Source organism: Anopheles moucheti, chromosome 3 (assembly GCF_943734755.1).
Source record: "Anopheles moucheti chromosome 3, idAnoMoucSN_F20_07, whole genome shotgun sequence".
Classification (NCBI taxonomy): Eukaryota; Metazoa; Arthropoda; class Insecta; order Diptera; family Culicidae; genus Anopheles; species Anopheles moucheti.
The window spans coordinates 49,633,013-49,658,198 of record NC_069141.1 but is presented as its reverse complement, the minus strand read 5'-3'; the positions used below and the strand labels follow the sequence as shown (position 1 = coordinate 49,658,198).

Below are 25,186 nucleotides of genomic sequence, written 5' to 3'. Positions count from 1 at the left end.
ATCATTTTATTAAAAAATTAAAGAGTAATTAACAATCTCAGGGACACAGGGAAGGGTCCAGTGAAATTGGAGGTAATGTCGACGGTCTTTCGGGACTGGTATCAAATCCTAGCTGAACTGTTAACTCGTTGCAGACATATCCTAGCAGATCATCAAGTCAAACAGAAAAGCAATCTAAGGGCATTCATGCGTAAAGCATATAAGAAAAAACATGTCTAGCACGCTGAAGTTTTATTGCTTTAAATGGTAGACTTAAACTTTAAAACTAAATAATGTTTTATTCTCACGAAGAGTTTATACTTAATATGAGAACAATATACATGGATCAAGAAATTAACGATTCAGAAAGGTTGTTGAAGATCGGAGGCTAAGATGACTGCTTCTAATAGAATTGTTTCCAAAACAAAAAACATAAATTAATGTACCCCGTCCACATACGTACCGTATTTTAGCGACGACCCCCTTTTAGGTCAAAAATGACCAAAGTCCAATTAAAGGGTTCGTTTTGCAAGGGTAGTAACTTTTCCGTTCTAGCTTTATGGATTAAAGGTCGTTTTGTTGAAGAAAAAGGATGGATGGATAAGACAAGGATCAATCTGTGGTTTAAAAACTGTTTGGAACAAGACACCTGGATCTCTTATGAAAAATCAGCAATGCTGGTACTGAATGCATGTAGAGGTCATCTACCAGCGGAAGTTAAACAAATTGTTGCTCAAGTAAAAGTCCGCTTCTGGAAGTCATTCCTGGAGGTGTAACCAATCAACCACAACCGTTTAAGGATATGATAAGAGAAGAATGGAGTAAGTGGATACAAGGGGCTGACTGTTAAACTGAAGGGGCTGATGTTTAAACACTAACTTTCCCGTTGGTCGAGAAAAATTTCTTTGAAAACTACCAGTTTCCGGATGTATAGTACCAGGAGAGCATCCACGGAAGAGGTAGCACCTGGTATTGCGCCCTACACTAACCCTATACACTAACTTTGCAACCAATTTGCAATGCAAAACTTGCGTGCAAGTTTGCATGCAAGTTTGTTACATGCAAGTTTGTTGTATGCAGTGTTGCTCAACATTGCATACGAAGTTGGGCGCCATCTTGTGCGCCATCTTGCGCGCCATCTTGCTCGACTGGTACATGCAAGTTTCTTGCATGCACCAAACTTGCATTGCAAGTTGGTTGCAAAGTTAGTGTATAAACATTGCATACCTTACGGCGCATTGCATTGCAAGTTGGTTGCAAAGTTAGTGTATAAACATTGCATACCTTACGGCGCAGTACCAGGAGCTACCTCTTCCGTGGATGCTCTCCTGGTACTATACATTCGGAAACTGGTAGTTTTCGAAGAAATTTTTCTCGATTAACGGGAAAGTTAGTGTTTAAACATTGCATACCTTTCGGCGGTTTTCGAGCAAAATTGCTGTACAAGGTGCTACCTCTTCCGTGGATGCTTTCCTGGTATAGGCAATCTGAAATTAGCTGGTTGGTATGGAATTTCGTACCAGCCGACAGGAAGTTTGAGCGAGATGAAGGATGCTTTCCGTTTCATCCATCTTCCTTACACTAGCGATCGCTCTCACGGGTTTGATAGGATGCAATGCAATAGTAATGGGCTGTAATAGTGATTCACCTCTTGAAAAACTTTCTTTCTTTGCCGAGACTTTGCTGGTGTTGTTAAATCATGTTTGAAGTACACCTCCCTAACACCGACAATGCCGTAGCCGTAGCCTCCTTTAAAAATTCCGCCCTGGGCCTTCAAGGGGATTGATCCTCCACTGATGACAATGAAAATGTGTTTGAAAACACCAGTGACGACGATATGAAAGAGTATTATGAATTGTAATGTTCAAAATTAATTGTAACAATAAAATTGTTCCAATTGTTTAAAAAAACGAAATAAAATCTTTTTACCAAAAATCTTGAATAATTCATCTAGGGGGTCGTTATACACGGGGGATCGTTATACACGCTAAAATACGGTACTTACAAAAGATTCAAGACTTAATGTGACAACCTAATGCTCTTAATTAGTCAACTAGAACCAGCCGCTTAAACTCGATATTAATATGAGGTATAAATGAGGTAGAACGTGTTCACAAAATATTTAATTGGGTTCTTTCCAATAAAATACACCCAACAACGTGCTTCCAGGTCTGAGCGTACGCTGAAATTATGCAATAGCTGGCATAAATAACAAACTGCCAACTGTTGCAAACCGTTTGGATAAATATCACAGTTTTGAGTCTAACTCGCATCACTACCGCATTCAAAAAACATTTCTTTCTCGGACCTTCTAAACCCTTTGCTGCTACCGGGTTGGTAGCCTGCGGCCCTTCTGGCAAAGGCAGGGGCTAGTTAGGCTTTCCCAACTCATTTGCAGTGGCAAGTGCACTTTACGCGCCGCGATTCGCGATCAGTTACGGTTTGGTGTTTGTACGGAGTGGTTCAAAAAGGCAGCAAAATCAAACAGCACTGTCACGCTGGTGTGCAACGATAAACACACACACGATTGCGCTGGGGTGTTTGGTGCAGTTTGGTGCAGTTACAAGGCAGCAAAGTACAATGCAAAGTTTACATAACATCGGCGAAACGCCGTACCAGAGGGCACTCAGCGGGAAAGCTTCGGCGTCGGCCAGGGCCAGAACGGGACCGCTCCAAACGATCTCCTTTGTCGCGTCGGTTTTGCTGGATGTTGTGACGTTTTTCGTCCTGCTGGTTCCGATTATCGTGCAGTATGCCATCGGTCTGACGCGCAAGGTGTCAAAGAAGAACATTTCCGGCTGGACGGCAATCGTTACGGGCGGTGCGAACGGACTCGGGCGGGACATCTGTCTGCAGCTGGCCCAGACCGGCTGTCACATTGCCGTGGTTGACCTGGACGATGTCAATGGAGCTCAAACGGTAGCGGACGTTAGGAAGCTGGGCGTGAAGGCACAATTCTTTAAGGTAAACGTGTGCTTCGCTTTGTGCGCAACCCAGCACCAAAGGGCGCTGCGTTTTTTTGTTTGTTTTGGTGTTTGTCTTGCTTGGGTGTTTTTTTTTTTCTCGTAGTGCTCACTATTATCTAACATCGGTGCTAGCCGTACGGAGGCTAGCAGTAACGTATTGAGCCACCCCGTTGCCAGCAGTGATGGTGCATAACCGGCGTAATCAACTGCAACTAGTTTTGCCTGTCTCTTTCCACGAGCGTACAGCACACCGCTTTTGCTGAACCATCAATGCATCCGCCTCGCTAACCCAACGAGTCGATGCCGGGGGACTAATGGCGCACGTTTTTCTTTAACTCATTGACAGGCCGATGTTTCATCGTTCGAAGCCGTAAGCAACCTGAAAAGGGAGGTTTCCACCAAGCTGGGTCCGGTCGATATTCTAGTGAACAATGCAGGCGTTCTACCGCTGATGTCCTTGCGCGAGGGCACCCCGGAAGATCTGAAGAAAGTGATTGAAATCAACTTGCTGTCCCATCTCTGGGTTGGTAGATGAGATCGATGTTGCGTTTTGAGTGAGGGAGTGAACAAACACATTAAATATCCCTATTATTGCTACCATTTCACACAGACTCTGCGCCTGTTCACCGACGATATGATCCAGCGTAAACGAGGCCACATCGTGGCGATCGCATCGATTGCCTGTAGGTGTCGACGAGCCCATTTATTCTCTGTTGGAAATTAAATTTTATTCCACCGATTTCCCCACAGCATACCTGCCAATTGAACGTATGATTACATACGCCGCCTCAAAGTACGGCGTGCGAGGTCTTATGGGTTCGTTTGCCAGCGAGCTGCATAACGAGGGCGTTGACGATATCGTTAAAACTACGACCGTCTACCCGTGCTTCATCAAAACACGACTCGAACTGATGGATGCGCTCAAGAAAATGGGGTAACGATAGCGACACCCGGCGTTCGGTGAATTGCATTGCGTGCTTTCATTATTTATCTACTTTATTTGCAGCATTAAAAATCGAGTCCCCATCATGCGCAGCGAAACGGTGGCTCGGGCAGTTGTTGGCGGAATTCTCTACAACAAGACGCACGTGCACTTGCCGAAAGTTGTTGGACCTTTCGTTGGAATTTATGAGTATGACAAAGAACATTCCTTAAGAATGATTAAGAAACACTGAACAAAATATTCAATTTTTACTCTATTTTAGGAACCTGCCTGCATCGGTAGCACATCTTGCGAAGAGGTGTTTGTTAAGAACGAACATACCGAACGTCATGGAACGTTAGTGTTGTAGCTGTAATCGAGTTGTACATTTCATTCTTAAAATCTGTTAGTCTGTATCAGCTATTTAAAAAAGTTTACCTACTTAAGAAGATTTAGATCCTTTTCAAGTTTCATAATAAAACACACACTACCTTGCTTAAAATGGTTTCCATGAGCATACCTGAGAATGTTCTGAGTTTGAATCCGTTTAGATTTCCTTCAATATTTTTAAGGAACAAACTTAAGGGTTTTTCCCAAGGACCTATTTTTACAACCATAAAAAACGCACTACCTTTGAAAGGGTACCGTTTTCTACATATTGTAATCTTATCGTAAGGACGGAATGTCCAACGATTTTATACCTCGGAATTCGGAGAACAAAAGCTATTGCACAAATCCGAAAAGATCGCAGTATTTGGACTATACAACTTCGTGAAAATATAGGTTAAGTAACCTATTACGTATAAAATGACTGAGTCGAAAAACATTTTAATAATGTATATATGATTGAGTTGAACGAAGCATATTCCAGAACCACATATAAAAAAACTTTAATGATTATTGAATCATGACGATTAGTTAACTTTGTCATACGCGGTTTGCCAATAACGTGGAATATATTGGAGTGTATAAAGTATTTATTAGGATCGCGAACAAGTTTCGACCATTTTCACAAGTTTTTCTCTTCTTTTTCCATTTTTCACCAATGAAATCATGAATATATCTTTTTTATCATCATATTTCTTCCAGCAAAATCTTCAATTTATCCCCTTCAAGGCTATGCGTTTTTCTAGGTTTTTTGAACAATTCTTGCAAATAACTACTTTTTCGACTCAAAATCCGCTATATTCAAGTAAGCAAAAGCGCAACAATGCGCTACAACCACGACACAAATGTGATAATTCAGTTTAGACATATCGTAGTTTGGTTTATTTCGTTTTGGATGCGTCAAAACCATCTCCCATTTTGGCCAATGTCAAAACGGCTTTAAATTACTTGTGGACCTAATATTATTTAATATATTTAACTTTATCTTGATTTAAATTCTCTAATATTTAGAAAAAGATCTGGATCTACCAAAAAGAAAAAAAATAGTTCGATTTACTATTCAATGAATTTGTTACTATCCAAATTCCAGTAATTTAGTTCAGCAGCAAATAAATATGATGATAAAAAAATCATACCAAACAAATGAAAAACGAACTCGAAAAATAAAGTTCAATACTCTCCATTTTAAAAGTTTACATTATCCCGGATTGAAGAGAGAGAGAGCGCAGTTTTGCTCATTTCCAATTTTAATATTATGCATTTGAAAGTGAGAATCGATCAGCTGTTTCACTGACTGCTTCGCTCAACGCACGAAGCAACAAGGGTCATCATCGTGAACAGAAAATACAAAATTTACAATCATCAAGTATGGTTCTCACCATAGCATTTTTTTCTTCATTGTGTTTTTGTGTCGAGGCGTGGGGGGGTACGCATTATTGAAAAATGAGAGCGAGCGCTGTAGAGAAAACAGACGCGAGAGGTAGTATCCACCACCCCAAACCATGTGCATAAAGCATGAAAACATGTTTTGAGTGGGAGTCGATCTGAGATATGATTAATTTGTACAAAATATGTACCTAAATATTGTATTAAAATCTAATAATTAAATTAAACTATCACATTTTGAATTTCAAAAAAGTAAGTCTTAGTAATACAATGTCTTAACAGTTTTTTTAAATTTTTAATAATATAGATAAACCTCAAAAGCACAAAATAAATAAAGATAACCTAACAGATTTTTGTATAACTCGTACAATAATTAGGGAAATATAATTTAAAGTGACTGAAAGTAGTAAGATCTACTTAAAAATGGCGCTTTAATGCTTGGTCTACCCATGTTGATCATGGTGGATAGCACAGTGTGTACACCTCCAATAATCCCTCCTCTCGCGCTCTCTTGCGAAGCCAGCAGCAGCAACAGGTAAACAGCGATCAGTTTCATGTCCAGGTGTGCACTTTTGCTTTCTGAGCGTACCCGCGATCGGTCGCATCGAACTGTAGTCGCATCAGTGTAGCGCGCGTACCCGTGAACACATCGATCGTGCGTGATCTTCGTAGTGCGTAAAACCTGCTGCGTTAGGCATAGAGTGCGAAGTAAAAAGATCCGTAAACATACCTAACGAAGTTGCGGTGCGGTGATGTTGGCTATCTTTATTTGATGAAATTCAACTGTGTCAAGAGGATCTAGATTGTAGCGTTGCCAAACCCGTTCGATGGTCGTGCTGTTGGGTTGGTTGGGTTCAAGGCGGTTTGGAATCGGACAGCTGCAAACACAACCACCGCGTATTGGCGTCGAGTGAAAGAAAAGTGGTCGTCGTGACACGATTATCGTACGCGAGTGGTGAATGTCGTATTATTTAACAGAGCAAGGTGTAAAGTTTCAACCACAAGCTGGTGTGATACGTTAATATATTAGTGGTATTTCATCGTAACCATGGAGGTAGCGTGGCGTTTCCGGATCATATTTGTGATGGCCTTCGTAGTGATTATATTCGGCGATCTGCTTGGATACGGAGGGGCACGCAAAGAACCGAAAGATAAATCACTCCTATCAGGCTTCACGGAGGTCGAGACGGACTCGGCCAAGATGATCCCCACCGGCAAAGAACCCACCTCGAGTGCTCAGACCCGTACCAGTGCTTCCAACGGTAGGAGACAACACCTTAATCACACGTGTGATCACAAAGCATGAAACACGCGGCAGTGCTTTAGAATATGGTTAATGAATGAGCTGTTTGTTTTTTGGTATGTTTCGCAGAACTCGGCGGCAATGTTGATGATGACTTCGAGCAGGACCAAGAAACGGCCGGTCTCTCGTCGGCAGAGCTGGCGGCACGCAAGGAAAAGCTGAAAAACTCACTACGGGAAGCGTGTCTTCCGAAGCTGCTGTGCGAGATGGCCGCCAAACCAAACTACTCGCTAAACGTCCGTGAACGGGATCTGCTCTCACTGATAAGGTAGGCAGGATGCTCACGCAGCTTAGCGGCAAATTCCACTCGTTTCGTGCGTGCGTTCGTGAGCTCGCATCGGTTCGCTGTGGGTCATTGAAATGGAAACCAGTTTTGACTTCTTCCCAACCGGCGCGTAACCGCAGCCCGCCGAAGCCCCTTCGTTCGGAACTGGAAGTGAAAGGGAAGTTGCGCATGCGTGCAGTACCCCGAGCGATCGTTTACACACCCGAGCAACAACTGCATCGGAACGGTTCAATAACATTTCGCCTCACTAGTGGATGCGGCAATCGAGAAGCCGGTTGGTGGCAGATTTCTCTGCGTTGCCATGGTGTGCTTTGTTGACGGTGTGAAAATTAGTTGCCACTGTCGACATGTCGAAACTGATCTAGTTTCTTGATTCCAAACCATTCTACTATTGACCGCTGGGATAACGATCCCACCCTCGAACAACTCAGTGCGTTGATCGTATCTGGCACGAAAAACTGGAATGATCGCCTGCGCCTGGACGCGTGCTGGAACATTCGAATGCGGAAGCTTCACAATGACGCAGTGAGAAACAAAAGCACAAATTGATGATCGCACACATCGAGAAGTCTCTTCCAACCACGCCAATGCCCGGCGATACACGAAAGTAGTACAAAGAACGCCCTTTTTCTAGAAGTTTGTGCAACTGAGTTCGCCCGGAGGTCTTCGCTAACCGATCCGTGGCACGTGTGTGAATAATATGAACGGTGCCGCATTATGAGCGTGTGGAACCGAGCATGACGCAGCGATCTTCGGTTGACTCAAAACATACACAATACTTGTGCTTTCGCTAACGGCTCAGGTCGGCGATCGTTTGTCACGCTACAAGCGTAACCACTGCCGTGCCTTGTAGATGGCTTCATCGCTTGGGGATGCTGAATACAGTGTTGCCAGCATCTTGCTGTATCGTATCGTTTCCACCAGGCTTGACACCGGACACTCAATATTACATCATCGACGCTACCAGACATCCGCGGGTAAAGAAATCCCAACAAAAGCGAGAAAAGCGATGCACTGGAGAAAGATGAAGTGTTTGGCAACTGCACAAGTAGGCCCCGCTGCATGAACGATGGATAACGATCAATAATTAAGCGAAGCGATTCGATTTGTATGTCAGCGCATGTCACGATGGTGCCCTGCAGAGTTGATTTCTGCTGACCATTGTTATTGACTTTTGTCTCGGTAACCTTGAGCGAGGGGAAAGTGAATAATTCCCTTATGTCTGCGTCTTACAAAGGGAGATAAAATAGGTCATTGCCGTGTTAAATAAGCTTTTCTGCTTAAAAAATACACAATACCGTTTAAGAGATTATTAAAAATGGGGTTCGTGTCTTAGTGCCCCTGCATGTCGTCTAAATCTCTGCTAATTAATCTCGTAAAAGAGCAATCGCGCACAAATAACATGATAAATTAAAATATCCACACACGAGACACAAAAACACGTTCACATACACCCAGATTTCATACAGTGGTATCCGTGTGGGCTTAAACTTCGATCGATCGAGGTCAGCCACTCTACGATCAGTTCTCGTACGACGGTGGTGCAGTCAACTCGGAGGGAGGGCAGGTTGCTTGTTGTTGTTTTGCTAACCCCACTCCGCCTCACGCGGTCCTCCCTCCACATTCGCCATTGCGTTGTTACGCATTTCGAGCGACAATTCATTCGAACACTGTGAGCGGAGCACCACTCACTTGGGAGCTTGGGGTTTTGGATTTGACCACCGCGAATCTACCGCCCGTAATTGAGCGGTTTGTACGCAAAGCGTTGTGCCGCGAAAATAAAGCCACCCGGTCGGCTTCCACTCCGTGGGTCACTCTCTTCAACGCGCGCACGGAATGACAATCAGAATGACTCTTTTTTTTCACTATGGGTTGGTGGTCTCTACCATCGAAACTAACTCCCACCGTTAGGCAATGCACGATGTGCGTGTACACATTTGCAACGGTTGAGTAACACACGGTCGAACTTTCGTTCGAGGTACGCGCCTTCTTTGCGCTCGCGGTTTCGTTTCCGCTTCAATGGTTCAACGGTGTGTTGCGTAGTTTGCGCCGCGTTTTGAACGAATGCACTTTGACGGATTGCTAATTTTTCCACCCTTCCTTTGTAAACAGCACTGCAATGAGCAGCGCGTACATTAATGGAAATGAATAATTCGTTCACTAGCAGCGTTCTATAAAAGACAACGACACAAATAGACACCGAAGTGTAGTTTGAAAAATCAACAAGCCTTAACGGTTTGGCCGGGGTCAGCCATCGCCCTTTTTGCCTAGTTGTTTCAGCCATGTTTTGGCATGATTTCACTGCGTCCAAATGCACTGCTTGATGTTTCGCACAGCTTCCTCGCCTTGTTCTACCACCGAGCGCTTTCCACCATGGCGAAGCTCGTTCACCTTCACCGATAGCTACGCAAAATGTGTCCAATGAAATGTCACGAGTGTCGTGCATGGTGTTTGCTGAATTTCGATAAGGCGTTTGGCGGGCGAGTTGAATGCATTCTCCTGCCACACTGCGTTCGTATATCGGTGTGTGGTGTTTAACTTTTCTATAACCGATAGTTGACATACTGAAATTTCCATACAGGGTCGAGCAAGGGTCAGCCCAACATTCGACTGCGCCTGCCTGTCGACTCCATTTGGAAGCGATACTGGGCGAGCGATACCTCGCAATGGAAACGCGTACGCTAAATTTGCTACTTTTCTAACCTTTTTCTATGCATCCTTGACGAATGTAGATGAGAAGAATCAAACAAACTTCCGACTAAAGCATTTCATTTGCAAGTCCTCAAGGATTGCCCAGGAACTGTTTGAATGTTCTTTGTCGGAGCTGACAGACGAGGATAAAAGTAATGTAATTTATAGATCGTTGCTTGCTGTTGGACATTACAGGCCACGAGCAGAATAAGCAATGATCGTATAAATAGCATGATAGAATAATATATTTATTGAGGAAATGCACAGCAAAAGATACAATCACTATATGGGATAGATTATTTAATATTAGAAGCGAAAGCAATACTACTGGTTTGTGAACTTTGAATCATTTTAAGAAATTCATCAATTGCATGCTTTATTATTATATTGAGCTGTCTTATTTGGAGCACTAACAAGAGCATAACAAGTGGGCTGATGATTGTTTGGCCTAAGACAGTAAAACACTTTTTTTTGCAAAATTATATTTGTTTAATCAACATACATTCCTTAAAAGGTGTTACACCGATTTCAGCCGGTTTTCAAGTTTTGGTTACTATTTTTGTAGTAGCATTTGTCATTTGCCTCAACAAAGGCCTTTGGTTCGGCGATCATCTCTTCAGGACAACTTCTTCTCAGAGTGCATCCTTTTGAGATCTGAGAAAAGGAATTAGTCACTTAGAGCCAGATCTACGAAATACGATGGGTGGCGAAGCATTTCGTGGCCTAATTCATGAATTTTTTCCATTGCTTTCATTGGTTTGTGGCACTGGTATCTTTGTGTCCAGTGGTTTCTTTAATTGTGGGCGTTTTTTTGTCGATTTCGTCCTTCAAACGCTTTAATAACTTGATATAGTAGTCCCAATTAATGGTCTTTCCTTTCTCAAGACAGTCGATGAAGATTATTCTTTGCGAATCCCAAAAAACTGACGCCATAACCTCGTCAGCTGATTGTTGCGTTTTCCCCGTTTTGGAGCAAGTTCATCGCGTCCTGTCCACTCGGATGATTTTCTATTGGACTTTGGAGTGAAGTGGAGAAGCCTAGACTCATCCATGGACACATATTGACGCAAAAACTCGGATTTATTTCGCTTAAAAAACAACTCCAAACACTGCTCCAAATCATCAAACCGTTGTTGTCTTTAGTCAAATGTGAGCTCACGCGGCAGCCATTTTGCACAGAGCTTTCTCATATCCAAATACTCGTGAACGATATGTCCAACACGTTCTTTAGATATCTTTAGGGTGTCAGCTATCTCGATCAGCTTCACATTATGGGCACCCTTAATAATTTTGTGGATTTTTTTAATGTTTTTGTCTGTAACAACCTCTTTTGGGCTTCCACTGTGTTCACCATCCTCTGTGCTCATTTTACCACATTTGAATTTAGCATACCAATATTTGATGGCTGTTTTTGGTGGAACAGTGTCCAAAAGCTCTTGATTAAGCCAATTTTTTACTTTAGCTGTATTTTTTCCCTTCAAAAACCAATATTTTATCAACACGCGAAATTCCTTCTTTTCCATGATTACTCAAAGCACAAAAGTTGCGTCACACAAAATGCTGCAGCCTATTAGATTATTGTCAGAGAGCTGTCAAATTTGGGCAGAATTCGCTTGAAGGTTGGTGCAAACTAAAAATAATATGGATATAAATCTTCTAGCGCTATCTATGTGTTAGGGCAAACAATTATCAGCCGACCTGTTATGCTTATACAATGTAATAATGCCTTAAAAATCGTGCAACTGAAACCCAGAGCGCAATACCAGCGCCAACCACCGAGATCATCTTTTCCTTGCTCCCAACAATCAACGCTCAGCGTGCTCCGGTTGCATAACGATCCGGTTCGTGCCGTTATGGATTCCACGGTGGCAAGAAATCATCTGTTCGCGGGTACCTTCGTGGGGGTACCCAGAAACTGTGCCACTTGCCACGTGCTGTCGCGACGCAGCAATGTCTTGCTGCGTGTGGGTGGGTGGGTGGGGGCTGGTTTCGCTCACAGCCACCGATTGCAATCTTGTGCCGGCGGGTGATCCAGCATCGGTCCAGCAAGTCCACCACTGCCCTATCGTGATGATCGGGGCAGCGTTTTGATCTATAGATATAAAGTAATATTCGCGTATTCGAGCGTGTTCCAAACACTAACGTGTCTGTTATACGATGTTTCTTCCCTCTGGCAGGTCTACCACCTTATCACTGACGATGGCTGTGAGTCCAACGAAATGGCACTTTGCGGCCCACATGGGACAGCTGCTGAGGGACGCTGGCGATGCGCTCGTGACGCCGATCGGATGCTCACACCTGTGGCCAAGCTGTCCGTACAGCTCGAAAAAGCTGCTAAAGCTGACCAATGTGGTGCACCTGAAGTAGCGGTATCAAGTGTTGCGTCACGTTACGTGATGGCATCGACAAAGTAAGACCAAACAGCAACAAAAAAAAGGAAAGCGAACGTCATAGCTTACACCGAGCAGAACTCGGAACCCGGAAAAGCTCCAGCGTCTGCATCGCGATTTATGGATCTTTAAAACGTTCAAAAGCTGAGGTGATGTTGATTGTTGCAGCCCCCAAAAATGAACAATGCCCCCGCAAGTTCCCAAGACTGCGTGCTTCCGTCTTAGCAATCATAAATGCGCCCACCGCCCGCTGCTTTCTTCGCCAATGGACCAGAAAATAAAGCTGCGGAACTGATCGTTTTACCCTCGAGTGCGATGCGACGCGTTCGAGAGTCAATTGTTGGCGGGTTAGGAAGTGTATCTCGATAACCGGCTGTTGGCCGGCAGTTTTTCCAGTAACGTTGTATTTTTTTCTTTCAAACAATGCGCCGTGGATGTGCTCGCCGTGGATGGGGCAGTGTAGGATGGGGTGATGAAGCTAAAAAACTGCCCCCTCGTTGACCTTATACGGTTGATTAGGTTTAGTAGCTGTTGCTCTTGTCGGATATTACCCGCCTGCGTAGGTCCGAGGTGCTCCATCGCTCCTCAAACCACCTCACCCAACCGGACGACATCACTCCCCACTGCTGAACGCGCATTGAAACGCATCACATCACAAACTGCCTTCAAATGTGTAACATAGCTACTACGCTGTGAGAGTGTAACATTCCCAAATGGCGGATGCTCATCTTAGGCCATCGTTGCTTCCTGCTTCCGCGTCGGGATCGTACCCGATCGGCAGATGCTGTGCGGATGAATGTGATGAGTTTTAACCGCTTAACGGGCCATACGTGCGAATGATTCGATTACGTGGAGCCCCTCCCCGGTACACGTGCGGGCTAATTTATGCGTTTATGTGTGAAGGACGGGGTGACTGGATGGATACAGATGTTACATGAGCTCGGCACCACGGTTAAACAGTTCGGTGAACCGTAAAATGTGATCGATAAACGTTGTCAAGTGTGAAATAATGGCAACACTGTAATAAATCTCTAGCATATAGGTAGGTAGGTAGGATATGAATAAATTATCGTCCAGCGGTAGGAACAAAAAAAAACACAGAGTCAGGCACCCAGGAGGATCAGGTGCAGAATGTGCGAGAAGCCAATAATTAAGTGCACTTAACGTTAGTTTAACAATATAAATTTAAAAAAAATCCTCGTTTCGCTTTTAGGGAAATACGAATGGCGGCAAAGAGCTGTTGACTGTTGTAAATAAATAAACCCCACAATGTTGACCTAGTATATAATTTAAAAAATCCAGCATGAGAATGAGTTGAGGTACAATGTAGCCGAACAGCGTTCTAGATTTCCCATCACGTTGAGCCTACTTTTGGGCCACCTTCAATAAATACTGAACATACTGAAGTGATACATTCTAGTGATGCATCAACCCCCCCTTAGAAGGTGGCAAAGAAGTGTTTTATCGTTTAAAAAGCGGATCAACAGTGTGCAGTGTGAGCGACGGATAAGCAATGGTTTTGTAAACAAATAAAATGAAGCCGTTCTAGTTGAAGCTTCTTTAGTGGGTCTCAGAAGCTCACTAGAGTGCCATACGTCTCGTCCAGCTTTTGAAATATAGTTTGAAATTTATATTGAAGTTCTATGTTCAAATTCCGTTCATAGTAACGAGTCTTCTTGCCATACTTTGTCTCCTTTTCTCACAAAACACTAGCGCACAAGCATGTCCTCTCTCTCTCATTCGACCAAAAGTATTCACTTTTCACGCTTTCCATTTCCACGGCACCAACGCACAGAACCTTTTTTCGCCTCCCCAGCCCCCAGAGCGTTGTCCGACACAGCGAAACGCAAAAGTTTTCACCTCAGAAAAGAACCAGCGAACGGGCGGAAGATTTATTGCATTCAACAGCTTTTTCAGCTGTGGCATGTGCATGTGTGCTATCTGCGTAAGCCCCCATTGCTCTCATTTCCCATGATTCGCCGAAACTTTTTCCATCGAGTTCGAGGGAAGTCTGGACTGCTACCATTTCCACCAAGCAGGACAGCATCAGCAACTGCTGCTATCAGCAAGTGCTCTTCAGCTTCGAACGGATTTGGGACGGAAAGCGCGAATAAAATCTTGCCCGATTAAAGCTTCCGGTAACCGGGTTTCCCTGGCCAAGGCACGGCTTGGGACACATTGCTTTAGCTTAGCATGATTTACATGCGTTCTCAGCAGTACTTTTACGATCTCTGTCTCTCTCTCCCTCTCTTTGGTTCTCTTTCCTTTTGCCTTTTGCTGTCCTGTCCGACACGGTGCGCATCTACCCGAAATGACAAATCGGACCAATTCGAACCGTATAAACCCATACACCGCGTGGCAAACGATGACCCGGATGGTGGTGGGCTTTTGCTTGCATTTTGTATTCTACCTGGCACACAACCGGACCGTTTGGTCCTTTGCACGCCGAAAAGCACCCAGTATCTATCCGATTGCTGCAAATCGTTACCCTAATTCTGGGCCGGCTGGCGCGCTGTTTGTGTCCCTCGAACGTGCAAAAGAAGGCAACACAAACTTCCAACGCCAGCTCGCCGCACGAAGCAAAAGCTTTCGGTTTTGATTCAAAATGTTTACCATCCATCTTGTTTTAATCCGGCGGTGCTACACTTTATCTGCTGACTGGCTGGATTACATGCGATTTGGAGTTCCGTGCGTCTGGAAGCGAGTTCCCTGGTTGGCAGTCGCGCCGAGGACAGCTGTAGCTATTCTTTACCCTTTTGCACGATACTTGCTAGCAGACACCTCCGTCCGTCCAGAGATGAGCTTTTTCTGGTTTTGTTTTCAAAAACAATCCTTCCCAACCCACCCTGAACGACCCTGCAGCGTTGAACCAATCCTTCCGGGACGGACTGTTGCTAATTTGTCAGGCGTTTGAACACGCCGGCGGGAAGTAATTTCTCGGCGGTCAACTAACCCGAACGCCCAAAGTTGCAAAACCGTGAGCGTGATGGGATCGTGCACAAACGGGTGCTCTCGGGTTTGGTTTGGTGTGAAAACGGTGGTGTGCAAGCTATCGAAAGTGGGGCGACTTACCTTGGCAACTATAGCCATTTTTGTTCAGCTCGAATCCCTCCGAGCAGTCGCACTCGTACATGCCATCGTGCAGCTCGTAGCACAATTGCTCACAAGGACTCCCGTGGCCACAACGTCCTGTAAAACATAAATGAACGGATGATTACGTATGAGCGATGACATAAACGGGGAACGGGGAACGGATGTGGCAAGCGCCGGGACATGTGCGGGACAGTTTAAAACACAGTCACATGCTGGGAAGGACGAAATCAACATCCGAATGGCATTCACTGAATGGAACGATCGAAAAAAAAAACGAAAACAATCGGCAAACAATGAGAAACAAAACAGATAAATGCGTATTTTTGTCTTCCTTTTGTTTCAGCTGCTATCGTGGTGTGAAAAAAAACCGAAAAAAGAAATTATGCACGATGAAGATGATGCCCTAACACGTCAATTGTATTAATTTTGTCGGTGTTTTTTTATACTACGTTTCACTTCAATGACTAAATTCGATCGTTATCGCAGCCATATCGTAATTATAGACATAGCGACATGATTTCAATCTATTTTCAATCTGCCACGGTTTGAGCACCGTGAACAATGGTTCAAAAATTCAATGATGGAAAGCCACCATTGTGTGATGATATTGCATACTAACAGGCGGTTTTGTTCTTCAACCCGTGTCGGAAGTTTTCGGAATTCAGTATTTCTCTCGATTTAAAATATAATTGCATTGCAACTGCAAATGAGATTTGGGTGATTTCTATATTGATACTGTTTAGCTCAGTTTTGTGTTTTTAATCCGAGTACAGTTTATTTGAGTAATTTCCAACTTGTTTGTGTATTTTGCTCCGCGTGTTATTCAGAAAATCAACGCTTGCTTTTCCCTCGCTTTTCTCACTGACTGATGTCATTCCACGGTTCCAAACGTCAGACGGTGGTGACGTCTGAATACTTTAAAAAATTCGTTATGCCCTTTAAGAAGGCATAACGAACAGATACTATTATCTCAAATTATCAATAAAAATAATCAATGATGATAAAGTGATGAAGTGATGAAAAAACCATAAATTAAATTATCGAATTCATTATTACCCCGATTCACTGAAACCAACAATCAATAAAATCTCATTTTTTTGTTCTTGAGAAGCATGTACTCTCGAATAACATTGATTTGCTTGTTAATAATACCAGCCATATGCATACGAAGAGTTCCGACAAAACGGAGAAACAAAATGGAACTTTAAAAAATATGTCATTTTCTCGTTTTATCACCACAATTTACCCGATCATCATGGTTACAATTTTCCAACTTTTCCACTGTTCTGCACACCACTGAGGAAACGCATCAAAGTTACAGTTTGCACCGAAGCCCAGACAAACAGTGGGCCCAAACACACAGTGGGCAAAAAAAACACTCTTTCCACCCAGCAAACTATTCACAGCATTGCAAGGATCGCAACCGACCGATTTTTGCTTCCTTACGCCAAAGAAGCCGGAAACATTGGAGGAAAGGCACTTGTCACCCGGCATCCTTTCGGGGGGTGGTGCCATCGGCATCGCACGGAAGGTGCCAAAGACAATGAAAAGCACGCCGGGAAAGGCCATTAGTTTCATATTACTTCCTCAGTGTCAGTGGTTGAGTTATAAAATTTAATCAAAAACTTGTTGATATGCAATTAGCTGTCTTCGTTCGTGTGAACGACGAATGACAGCAAAAGCATATTTCGGAAAAGTCGGAAAGCTCGACGGTGCACCCCCGTTGGCCAAGCGTCAAAGAAACCTAGTCGTTACAGTTTTCCGTTGCATTGTGCCGGAGCGAGCATAATGTTGAGCATGGTCTGGTCGTACGATTATGATGCAAGCTCACCATTGCCGACGACAGATAGACGACAAGTAAACTCAACGGAGACTAGAGGAAACAGGATATACGACGGAAAAGTGCTGCATTAAGCCGCTCGTCTTGTTTTTTCTTTATAATTGTGTATGTTCCTCCTTTTATTTTATCTTTTAGTAATGAAACTTTTTCTGGTTGTAATAAAACAGGAAAAGAAAATACTTTTAGTAGTTTAGTTTTAACACTTCATTCATAAACTTAGGAAGGTGTTTAATAATTGAAATTCATGCACATCATGCACTACCTAGCACAAAATGCTGACAGTAAATTCCCTTTTTTCCAAACAGCTTATTCTCGTCCGGGTTTTTGTATCGAAATCCAAAAAGTCACACGGCCCACCAAGACGGTGCGACATTGGCCAAACCTTCCAAATTCGCCAGTAAACACCTTAGTATTCCACCCCCGCAAAGAAAAGCAACATTTGTCATGCTGCCACGCGTGAACGGTGCCGGGATAGCCAAAGGACAACGAAAAGATTAATGCTTCTTCGGAAAACCGTCGCATATTGAAAGCATTGACAAATCGACGACCTTAATTTTGGTAGATTATGTGCACGAGCATGTTTGTCCGCGTGGATGTATATGTGTGTTATGCTAGGATATAAGAAATACTGGAATGGTAGCACACAAAAAAGCATAGAGCTTTTTTGTGTTTTTGCTTCAATAGAACACAAATTGATTTCATGATTCAGAGTGCTGCAGTGATGTGTTTGTCGATTATTTGACGATTATTTGACGCAACATAGCAGCAATCAATCACTGCGGTTTCGTATTAGTGTTAAATAGTATGTTCGTTTGGATTAGTGAAATGTTGACATTCGTTTCATCGATTAATATGAAGCATTAATACGAAAGCATTCGAACAAAAATTCGACAACTAGCAAAATAAGGGAAAAGCACCGAAAAATAACAAACCATACAGTAGTATCACATGAATAATCCACCCTTGTGGCTCACAAATGTTGCGTTTCGTTGCCCGTTCTACTGCTTATTAAGTCGCTTTTGTTTATTTACGAGATTTTCCTTTCCAAGAACGGTCATTCTTTTTCCCCTCTCAGACGAATCATAGAACGGAAATCTTCGAAAAGCAAAGCATTAAGAATGCGACATATAAGAAACAAAACCTACGCCACCAAGATTAGAAGCACCATTTTGATCCTGAATGTGTCAGCGACATGTGTTTGGAGGTGGCTTTTTCGCATCTCGATCCACGAACCCCGTTTGCCGTTTGGCTCTTCAATTTTTAAGATATTAAACAAACATTTTCTTCGTCCTTCCGTCGAACTGTGGTTCGCGCTTGGTGCAAACGAAAAGAACCCGGTTGGCGTTCCAAATCGCGAATGCGGGCCAAATCGGCCAACCGATCCCCGCCTGCTCGGTGGCAGCTCACAGCATAATTCATCCATAATTCATGACATCCCTTTCATTTTCCTGCCGTAGCTCTTCGTTATCAGTGTTGCATGTTTGACGAAACGGGTACGAGAACGCTGAGCCGTTTCACCCGCTCTGGGTGATTACTATGTTCTTCAACTCTGACTTTTCCGCAAGATTCTAACCCATGGCAAAAACGGGACATTGTTTGTCTTTTTTTTTTTCTTAAGCCCCTGAAAAGTAGCGCTCTGTTCGAAGTCTTTTGATTCGCACAACTGGCAGTTCGTGTTCGTTCCATCTTATGCGCTTTACAAACCCCTATTCACAGGTCAGAATGGTGATGAAGAGGTTCCCCGGTGGTTCAGGATGGAACAAGAGCTAGGGCAACGAATCTAAACCGTGCCACTAGCCGAAGCAAGGATGGCAGTTTTAAAAAGAGATTCTACCAGGGAATGGTGGGCAAAAATAAAAACCCCTTAATAGGAAAAGGTACAGCATCATGAGATAAAATTGAACCAGGGATGTACGATGGCGCGGCGGATGCTGTATCACGGAGCACGGCGTAAAGTCAGCATGCCATTTTGCGCCTCGTCCGCTCGGAAACCGACCGTGCGGGTACTCCAGAACCCGACGCGTCTCCTTCACGGTGCGGATGAAATCATACAGACGTGCACATAAATCATCATTCACAGTGTGTTCGGCGACGACTTTTTGTCCGCTTTTTGACACGAGATATATGTGTGTCGCTCGGAACACAAGAACCGGTCGCATGACTTACAGCTGGTTGGCAACTACTCTCTTCACACACACCCGACGCCGCCATGGGATGGGATGCCGCGTAAGGACACCGCACGACAACAAGGTGATGCGAAACCTTTACGTGCCGTGTTCTAGTGCGGAGTACGTCGTGCTGCAAGAGGCAGCCCGTGACGGCACGGTGGAATCAGTCGCGGGGAATCCTATTAGGGCCGGATTCTAGGTTTTCTTTTGCCGTACGGTTGTAAGGAGTGCGAGATTTGTTTTTCTTTGCCAATGCCAACAAACGGCGCACGAAACAAGCTTTTCATCACGCAAAGGGATGTGTTTGAATCGGTGTAAAGGCGGACGTTAAAACCAAAACCGGGACAAAAACAATCTTCAAGTTCAACCTACATTTCGCACACCATACACCAGGGGGGGAGGATTTCCCGGGCGAAAAGGACTTCCTAATTGTCCCTCGGTGAGCTCGGACACAAAGCAGCGGGCTATTTGTGTGCTTTATATGCTTTTACGTTTCCATTGCGATGGGCAGAATGTTCAAGAAAATGAGCTTGCGTTTTCTCATTTGCTCGCATCATCATCATCCGTGGGCTATCTGATGTCACCACCGAATTACCCTTCTATTTATCATGATTTTATCTTCAGTCAACCTTGACTCGCAGCGCGAAGTCCCAAAAACACGGTGGGGCGGGAAAATTCCATGCATGGTTCATGTATTTACAATTTTTTTGCGCGCGAGAGGAAAAGTATAAAACCGACGCCGAAACAGCAACGCAAAAACTAAATCGAACACGCTGAATAGAGAGTATAGACAGAATAGCAATGGTTGCGTTGGTAACTTTCGGTCCAATTTCGGGCCGCATTGTCATGGGTTTAAGGGAGGTGCCCGGGCTCGCTGGCACAATTCCAGCGAAAAGAACATTCCACTTGCCACACTCGGCCGCTTTTTGGCCGGATGATCATTATGAATAAATAAATGTTAAGCACCGAAAATTGCATTAAATATTAAGCCTACGGAACGATTGGGGGCGTTCCGAAAGGCAACAAAACACTCGCGCGCGCGCGCTCTTGGAACGATAAGAGATCAGCTTCCGGTGAGTGGGTCGACCGAGGCGATACCGAGGCCGATACAGTGCGTGCAATGGAAAAAGCGGTGCGAAAGTTAGACAGCACACGCAGGCAAAGAAAACTGCAAACATGAGATCCTTTTTTGGGCGATGCTTTATCGTTCACCGGGTCGTATTCTTCAAGCCCTCGCAGTACACCAGTAGTGATGCTGACGCTACTGACGCTGATGATGATGATGATGATGAGGGTGACGTTGAATACATACACACGGGCGGTTATCGTCGTAAGCGCAACGATACGTAGAAAATCATAAACCAGATTATCATTTGATCGTTTTGACGATGAGATAAACCTCCTAATTGAACATGTTGCCCACGGGGAACGAGCAAGGAGTACGCAAACAAACCTACGAACCATTATGCCGTAGCATGGAAACGACAATCTTTCTTTTTAATATTTGAGAAGCTTCAATTCAACATGGAGGATGTTTGTAGAAGCGAATATTTGAATAAATACACTATTTGCTTGTGTTATGTTTTTTTTCTACGTGGAATTCTGTTCATATATTGTTGATTTGAAAAAAAAAAGCTGGTTAATACTCCCACCGCTAACTCAAAAAATGCTCTTCGTGGTAGTTTGATACAAAATTATCTAAAAAATCGTCGTAAAATATTAAAAACTTCAAATCGTTTTAAATCGCCACCTGTACCTCCAAAAGAGGTATCCCTTTGTATCATGTCGCTACAATACTCACAATTGAAAATACAGTCCTTGCTACAGGGAGGTCGGTTTTGATTGGCTTGTGGTGTTTAAAATCAACTTTTTCTTCCAGTACTGTATTGTTCTAAACAATGTATCCTGCATCCCTCATCCAACAAGCTTTTCCAAACTAAATTACATAATTTCTTCTACATCTCCCTGACGAAACTAAAGTACATCTGTACTTTGACTTAAATGGCAGCGGTGCTACTAATAAATTCTGACTTTTCAAGTTGTCACCTTCACCTTTTCAAACTGGGTTGCAAACTCTCCGCTGCTAAATTTTGAATTATTCGCGTTCCAAGGAAACTATTTTGGGATTCTTTTGCGACACATCACATCACACAACGACATCGACTTGTCAAGCTCTGGTAGATTCATGACCAAGTCCTGAACCAGACGACCCTGAACTTATCGTTCGCCATTTAAGCGATATAAGTTGCACAAAAAAAGAAGATCAAGTATTGACTTAGAAATTTTGATGAATTGGAAACACTCCGAAAGTAGCACTGATCAAAGCTCTCTTGCGTTATATACTGAATAATTAGAGTAACCCCTGTTGGAAACTTATGGAATACGGTTTGTTACACAGAAAAACGGGGAACGAAGGTACGGTGACTTTCTTTGATTTTGTTATCATCTAATAATCACTCAAAAACTACAGCTTTGTTCAAAACTAATGGAACCCCCTCCGAGAGGTATACGCTCAGAAAAATTCTCAGTATGTAATAAAGGACAAGAGACGAGCCGCAACAATCACGAGCTATACGAGCAATACGAGCTATTGTGCTTAATATCGTACAATGAATAACTCAATAGGCTTCGATGAACTGGTTTTGTCATAAGAATAACACTGGACAACCCATCCAGAAATGTCCTTTTAGGTCGTCCACACGGACAGAGAAGGAGTGACAGACCCAATTTGAATTGGAGTGATCTCGCTGATGAGTCCGCCGTAAATACGTTAAGGTAGTAACCGGCATATAAAGCAGATAGCTCAGCACTCTTGTAATTTATCTACCTAATTGTTAATTTCAAGGACATTGTCAATATTCTTTAGCTCTAAAAGAACGACCTTCTCATATTGCTTATAATTAAAAATGAAATCATACACAATTTACAATGATCACAAGAGAATTCCTTTTAAAACCCTAAAAAGTTGTTCTAAAAAGACACCTTACCCCAGGTATATCCGTCCGATATTTTCGAACAAAACAACTTCAAATTTGCAACGCATACTTCCTTTTTAAACATAAATTTGTTCCTTGTTTCGTTTGTTTACCGTGTAAAAAAATTCCATTTGTATTTTTATGATATGTTCGCCACAAAGAAAGAAGTCATAAGTCTAATTCTAATATGAGATCCTCGTTATGCAATTATTCATCCTTTAAGTGGTGACAATCATTATTGAAATGAATACACGAAAAAGAGGTCAAAGGGCATATAACCTTATTTTACACTCTGCATAAAACCATCACAATACACCGTGGAGTTGAAAGCTCAACTTCGCGTTACCCAGCTCTCAAAGCTTACATCGTACTAAGGCTTGTAGGAAGAAACATCAAAGAAAAAACAAAAACTTGCATAAACACTACACACTAACAGCGATTTGCTTTGGGCGCGTACCGTCCCCTTCAAGTAGGTCGAAGACGAAGACGTTTGTTATTCATAGAATACCACGGAAATGTTTTCTAATTTGCCCTCATATCCATTGTAAAGCATCCGCGGCACCATGTCTCGGTACGAAACTGGCCTGAAGGGGCGATGAAGGGTCCTTGTTCGTTTGCCATTTTTTTTGCCGTCCCTCACCACACTTTACTGACCCGCATTCTCTCAGGGCTCAATTGACATTTGAACCTCGGCCCAGCCGTCAAGTTGTGCAAGAGCAGCCGGCAGCAAGTTTGATATCCCATTCGGTGGAAGTGTTTACTGGTGGTTCAGCCGAAAAAAAAATCAAAAAAACGAAATGGCGAAAGGGGACTAAAAGGGGTTTGGGACGAAAAGAATTTGGATAGGCAAAACGCCGAACGGAAAACCTGGGTGGATAGTGAGAATTGCGCAACATGTACATGCACACGAGGGAATTACCATAGATCAAAGGGTACCGAAGCTCATGAATAAGAAGGATATGCAAAGGATTTTGCCCGGCACGGAACACTCGCTGTGTCAGGAGCACGGTGATGCTTATTGTTCAGTTCGGTACTGTTTTCCTTTCCGTTTTTTTTTCCTTCGGAGTAGCTCAACCCACATCGATGAAGCGTAACGAATGATGTGCCGATGAACTTACCTCCGTCCGTCCTGCAGGAGTTGGACATCTTCTTGCTGCCACTTCGTAATTTAACAAGTGCCATAATTGAGCGGACTTTAGAATCGTCCCGGGTCGACCAGAGCAACATAACAGGCTTAGGCTCTTTAGCTGCCGTGGGACGGCCACTAACTCCCAATACAAAGTCGCTGCAAAGCGAACCGGAAGAATGCGATCGCGAACAGCCATTTTGAGCAGCATTACGCACACCAGACACTGCAAGCGTACGATAAGCCTTTTGTCATAGGCGTTATGTTCCACGCGGAAGCGAATCTGTCACAAACAGAATGGACCTCATACATCAGACAACTCAACCACCTTGTACAAACAGTGACTCTCCGCTCTGAGCGCTCCGCGGAGTTTAAACTAAGCGAACCCGGGCGCGCGGTTCCGTTTCCTAACACCATTATGCACCATAATGTATGATGCAGTCGTTTCGCGGAGAGTTTTTGCTTTTGTGCCAAAGAACCCACCTCAGTACCGGACCGGACGAATGAAAAATCCAACACATTTTTTTTTGAACGCAAAACACACTCTCGCATCAAAGTCGTTCGTAGTGCAATCCGCTCACACATCCGATCGCGGCAAGCTAAATCCTTTTTGCATGCTGTGAAAAGCCCGACACCGACAAAGTAGGCTGAAATGTATTTATCTCCGTGTTGTGTGGATGTGTGTGAGTGTTTTCCTCCACTTTTTTTTCGCTGTTATTTGTCGCTCCGTTTGACGTACTTCCATCTTGAGGCCACTTTATCAAACTCAGTGCCTGTGAGAGATTGGAGCTGGAAAAAAAGAAATGGACGACTGGCATGCCTTTGCGACAGATGTTGCGCAGCGTTGGATGGCAAACTGGCAAACTTTGGTCGTCCAACTGCAGGAGCACTTTTTCCCCGATTCAATATTTAGACGCAGAGCTTTTGTGTGCATGCACGTTGCACGAGTGCGGAGCGTGAAGCATACTAAACATATATACACAAAAACACAATGCCTGCGAGCAGCGTCGAGACCGTTCGCCTATCTTCCGTGAACATGTACAGCGGAACTCGATTTCCAACCATTTCCTTTGCTAACTTGCTGGATTATTTATTTTGTCCCTGCTCGTTCCCATAAGCCTGCAGTTAGACAAATTCCCCGCAAAACGGAGCAGGCTCGCGGCAGCTCGAATGCGAATGGCATGGCACTACTGGATGGAATTTAGTTTTCCGGGAAAAGTGTCTCGAGTGTGCCAGATGGCGGCATCGTTACATCGCCGTACGCGGCTTTTCACGCTGGCAGAAGGCACATGCCTTGGACGATACCGATACCACTTCCCATTTCATCTAGCTTCGCCACCGTCTGCTTATCGAAAACTTTCCCGCCCGATTTCAAATAGATAGACGGGGAAAACCTTCCCTCGCCCGTTCTACCGGAATCTTCCCGGACGTACCCGGATGATACGGTGCAATCAAAGACAGCTGTGATGCAATCACAACGGTGCCGTTTAACGTGTTATTGTTCGTGTGCTGTATACGGTTAATGTGGGACGCGCTGGACGTGATCATGAGCTTCATAAGCAACGCAAAGTGACACGAACCACATCGGTTGAATCGGAAGTTTTGGAACACATTTGAATAAGGACGAGCCTCGTACGCTTTGTGGAACTTACGCTGTTAAATAAAACGCTACGC

The 25,186-nt window shown here is 43.8% G+C and overlaps 3 protein-coding genes across 3 annotated transcripts in view; 2 read left to right on the top strand and 1 right to left on the bottom strand.

Annotated features, from left to right (window-relative positions):
- The window catches only part of LOC128300810 (uncharacterized), a 135,779-nt gene that overhangs the window by 76,346 nt on the left and 34,247 nt on the right, over positions 1–25,186 (bottom strand). Inside the window, exon 2 of the mRNA XM_053037008.1 lies at positions 15,383–15,499. Coding sequence (XP_052892968.1) covers positions 15,383–15,499 — 117 coding nt within the window. The remainder of the gene's footprint in view (positions 1–15,382; positions 15,500–25,186) is intronic.
- Positions 2,560–4,229, top strand: LOC128300811 (uncharacterized oxidoreductase YoxD-like). The gene is made up of 6 exons (XM_053037009.1): positions 2,560–2,943; positions 3,292–3,468; positions 3,556–3,628; positions 3,696–3,879; positions 3,952–4,077; positions 4,151–4,229. Exons 1-6 carry the CDS (start codon positions 2,560–2,562, stop codon positions 4,227–4,229), a joined length of 1,023 nt encoding a protein of 340 aa, XP_052892969.1.
- LOC128300813 (uncharacterized) lies at positions 6,689–12,287 on the top strand. The gene is made up of 3 exons (XM_053037012.1): positions 6,689–6,902; positions 7,013–7,211; positions 12,098–12,287. The coding sequence occupies exons 1-3, from the start codon at positions 6,689–6,691 to the stop codon at positions 12,285–12,287; spliced, it is 603 nt and encodes a 200-aa protein (XP_052892972.1).

Bases quoted from the DNA above. Each gene is read 5' to 3' on its own strand.
- LOC128300811 (XM_053037009.1), top strand. From the start codon at position 2,560: ATGCAAAGTTTACATAACATCGGCGAAACGCCGTACCAGAGGGCACTC. The intron at 3,880-3,951 runs GTAACGATAGCG...CTTTATTTGCAG, and splicing joins GATGCGCTCAAGAAAATGGG to CATTAAAAATCGAGTCCCCA. The intron at 4,078-4,150 runs GTATGACAAAGA...ACTCTATTTTAG, and splicing joins CCTTTCGTTGGAATTTATGA to GAACCTGCCTGCATCGGTAG.
- LOC128300813 (XM_053037012.1), top strand. From the start codon at position 6,689: ATGGAGGTAGCGTGGCGTTTCCGGATCATATTTGTGATGGCCTTCGTA. The intron at 6,903-7,012 runs GTAGGAGACAAC...TATGTTTCGCAG, and splicing joins CCGTACCAGTGCTTCCAACG to AACTCGGCGGCAATGTTGAT. The intron at 7,212-12,097 runs GTAGGCAGGATG...TCCCTCTGGCAG, and splicing joins GATCTGCTCTCACTGATAAG to GTCTACCACCTTATCACTGA.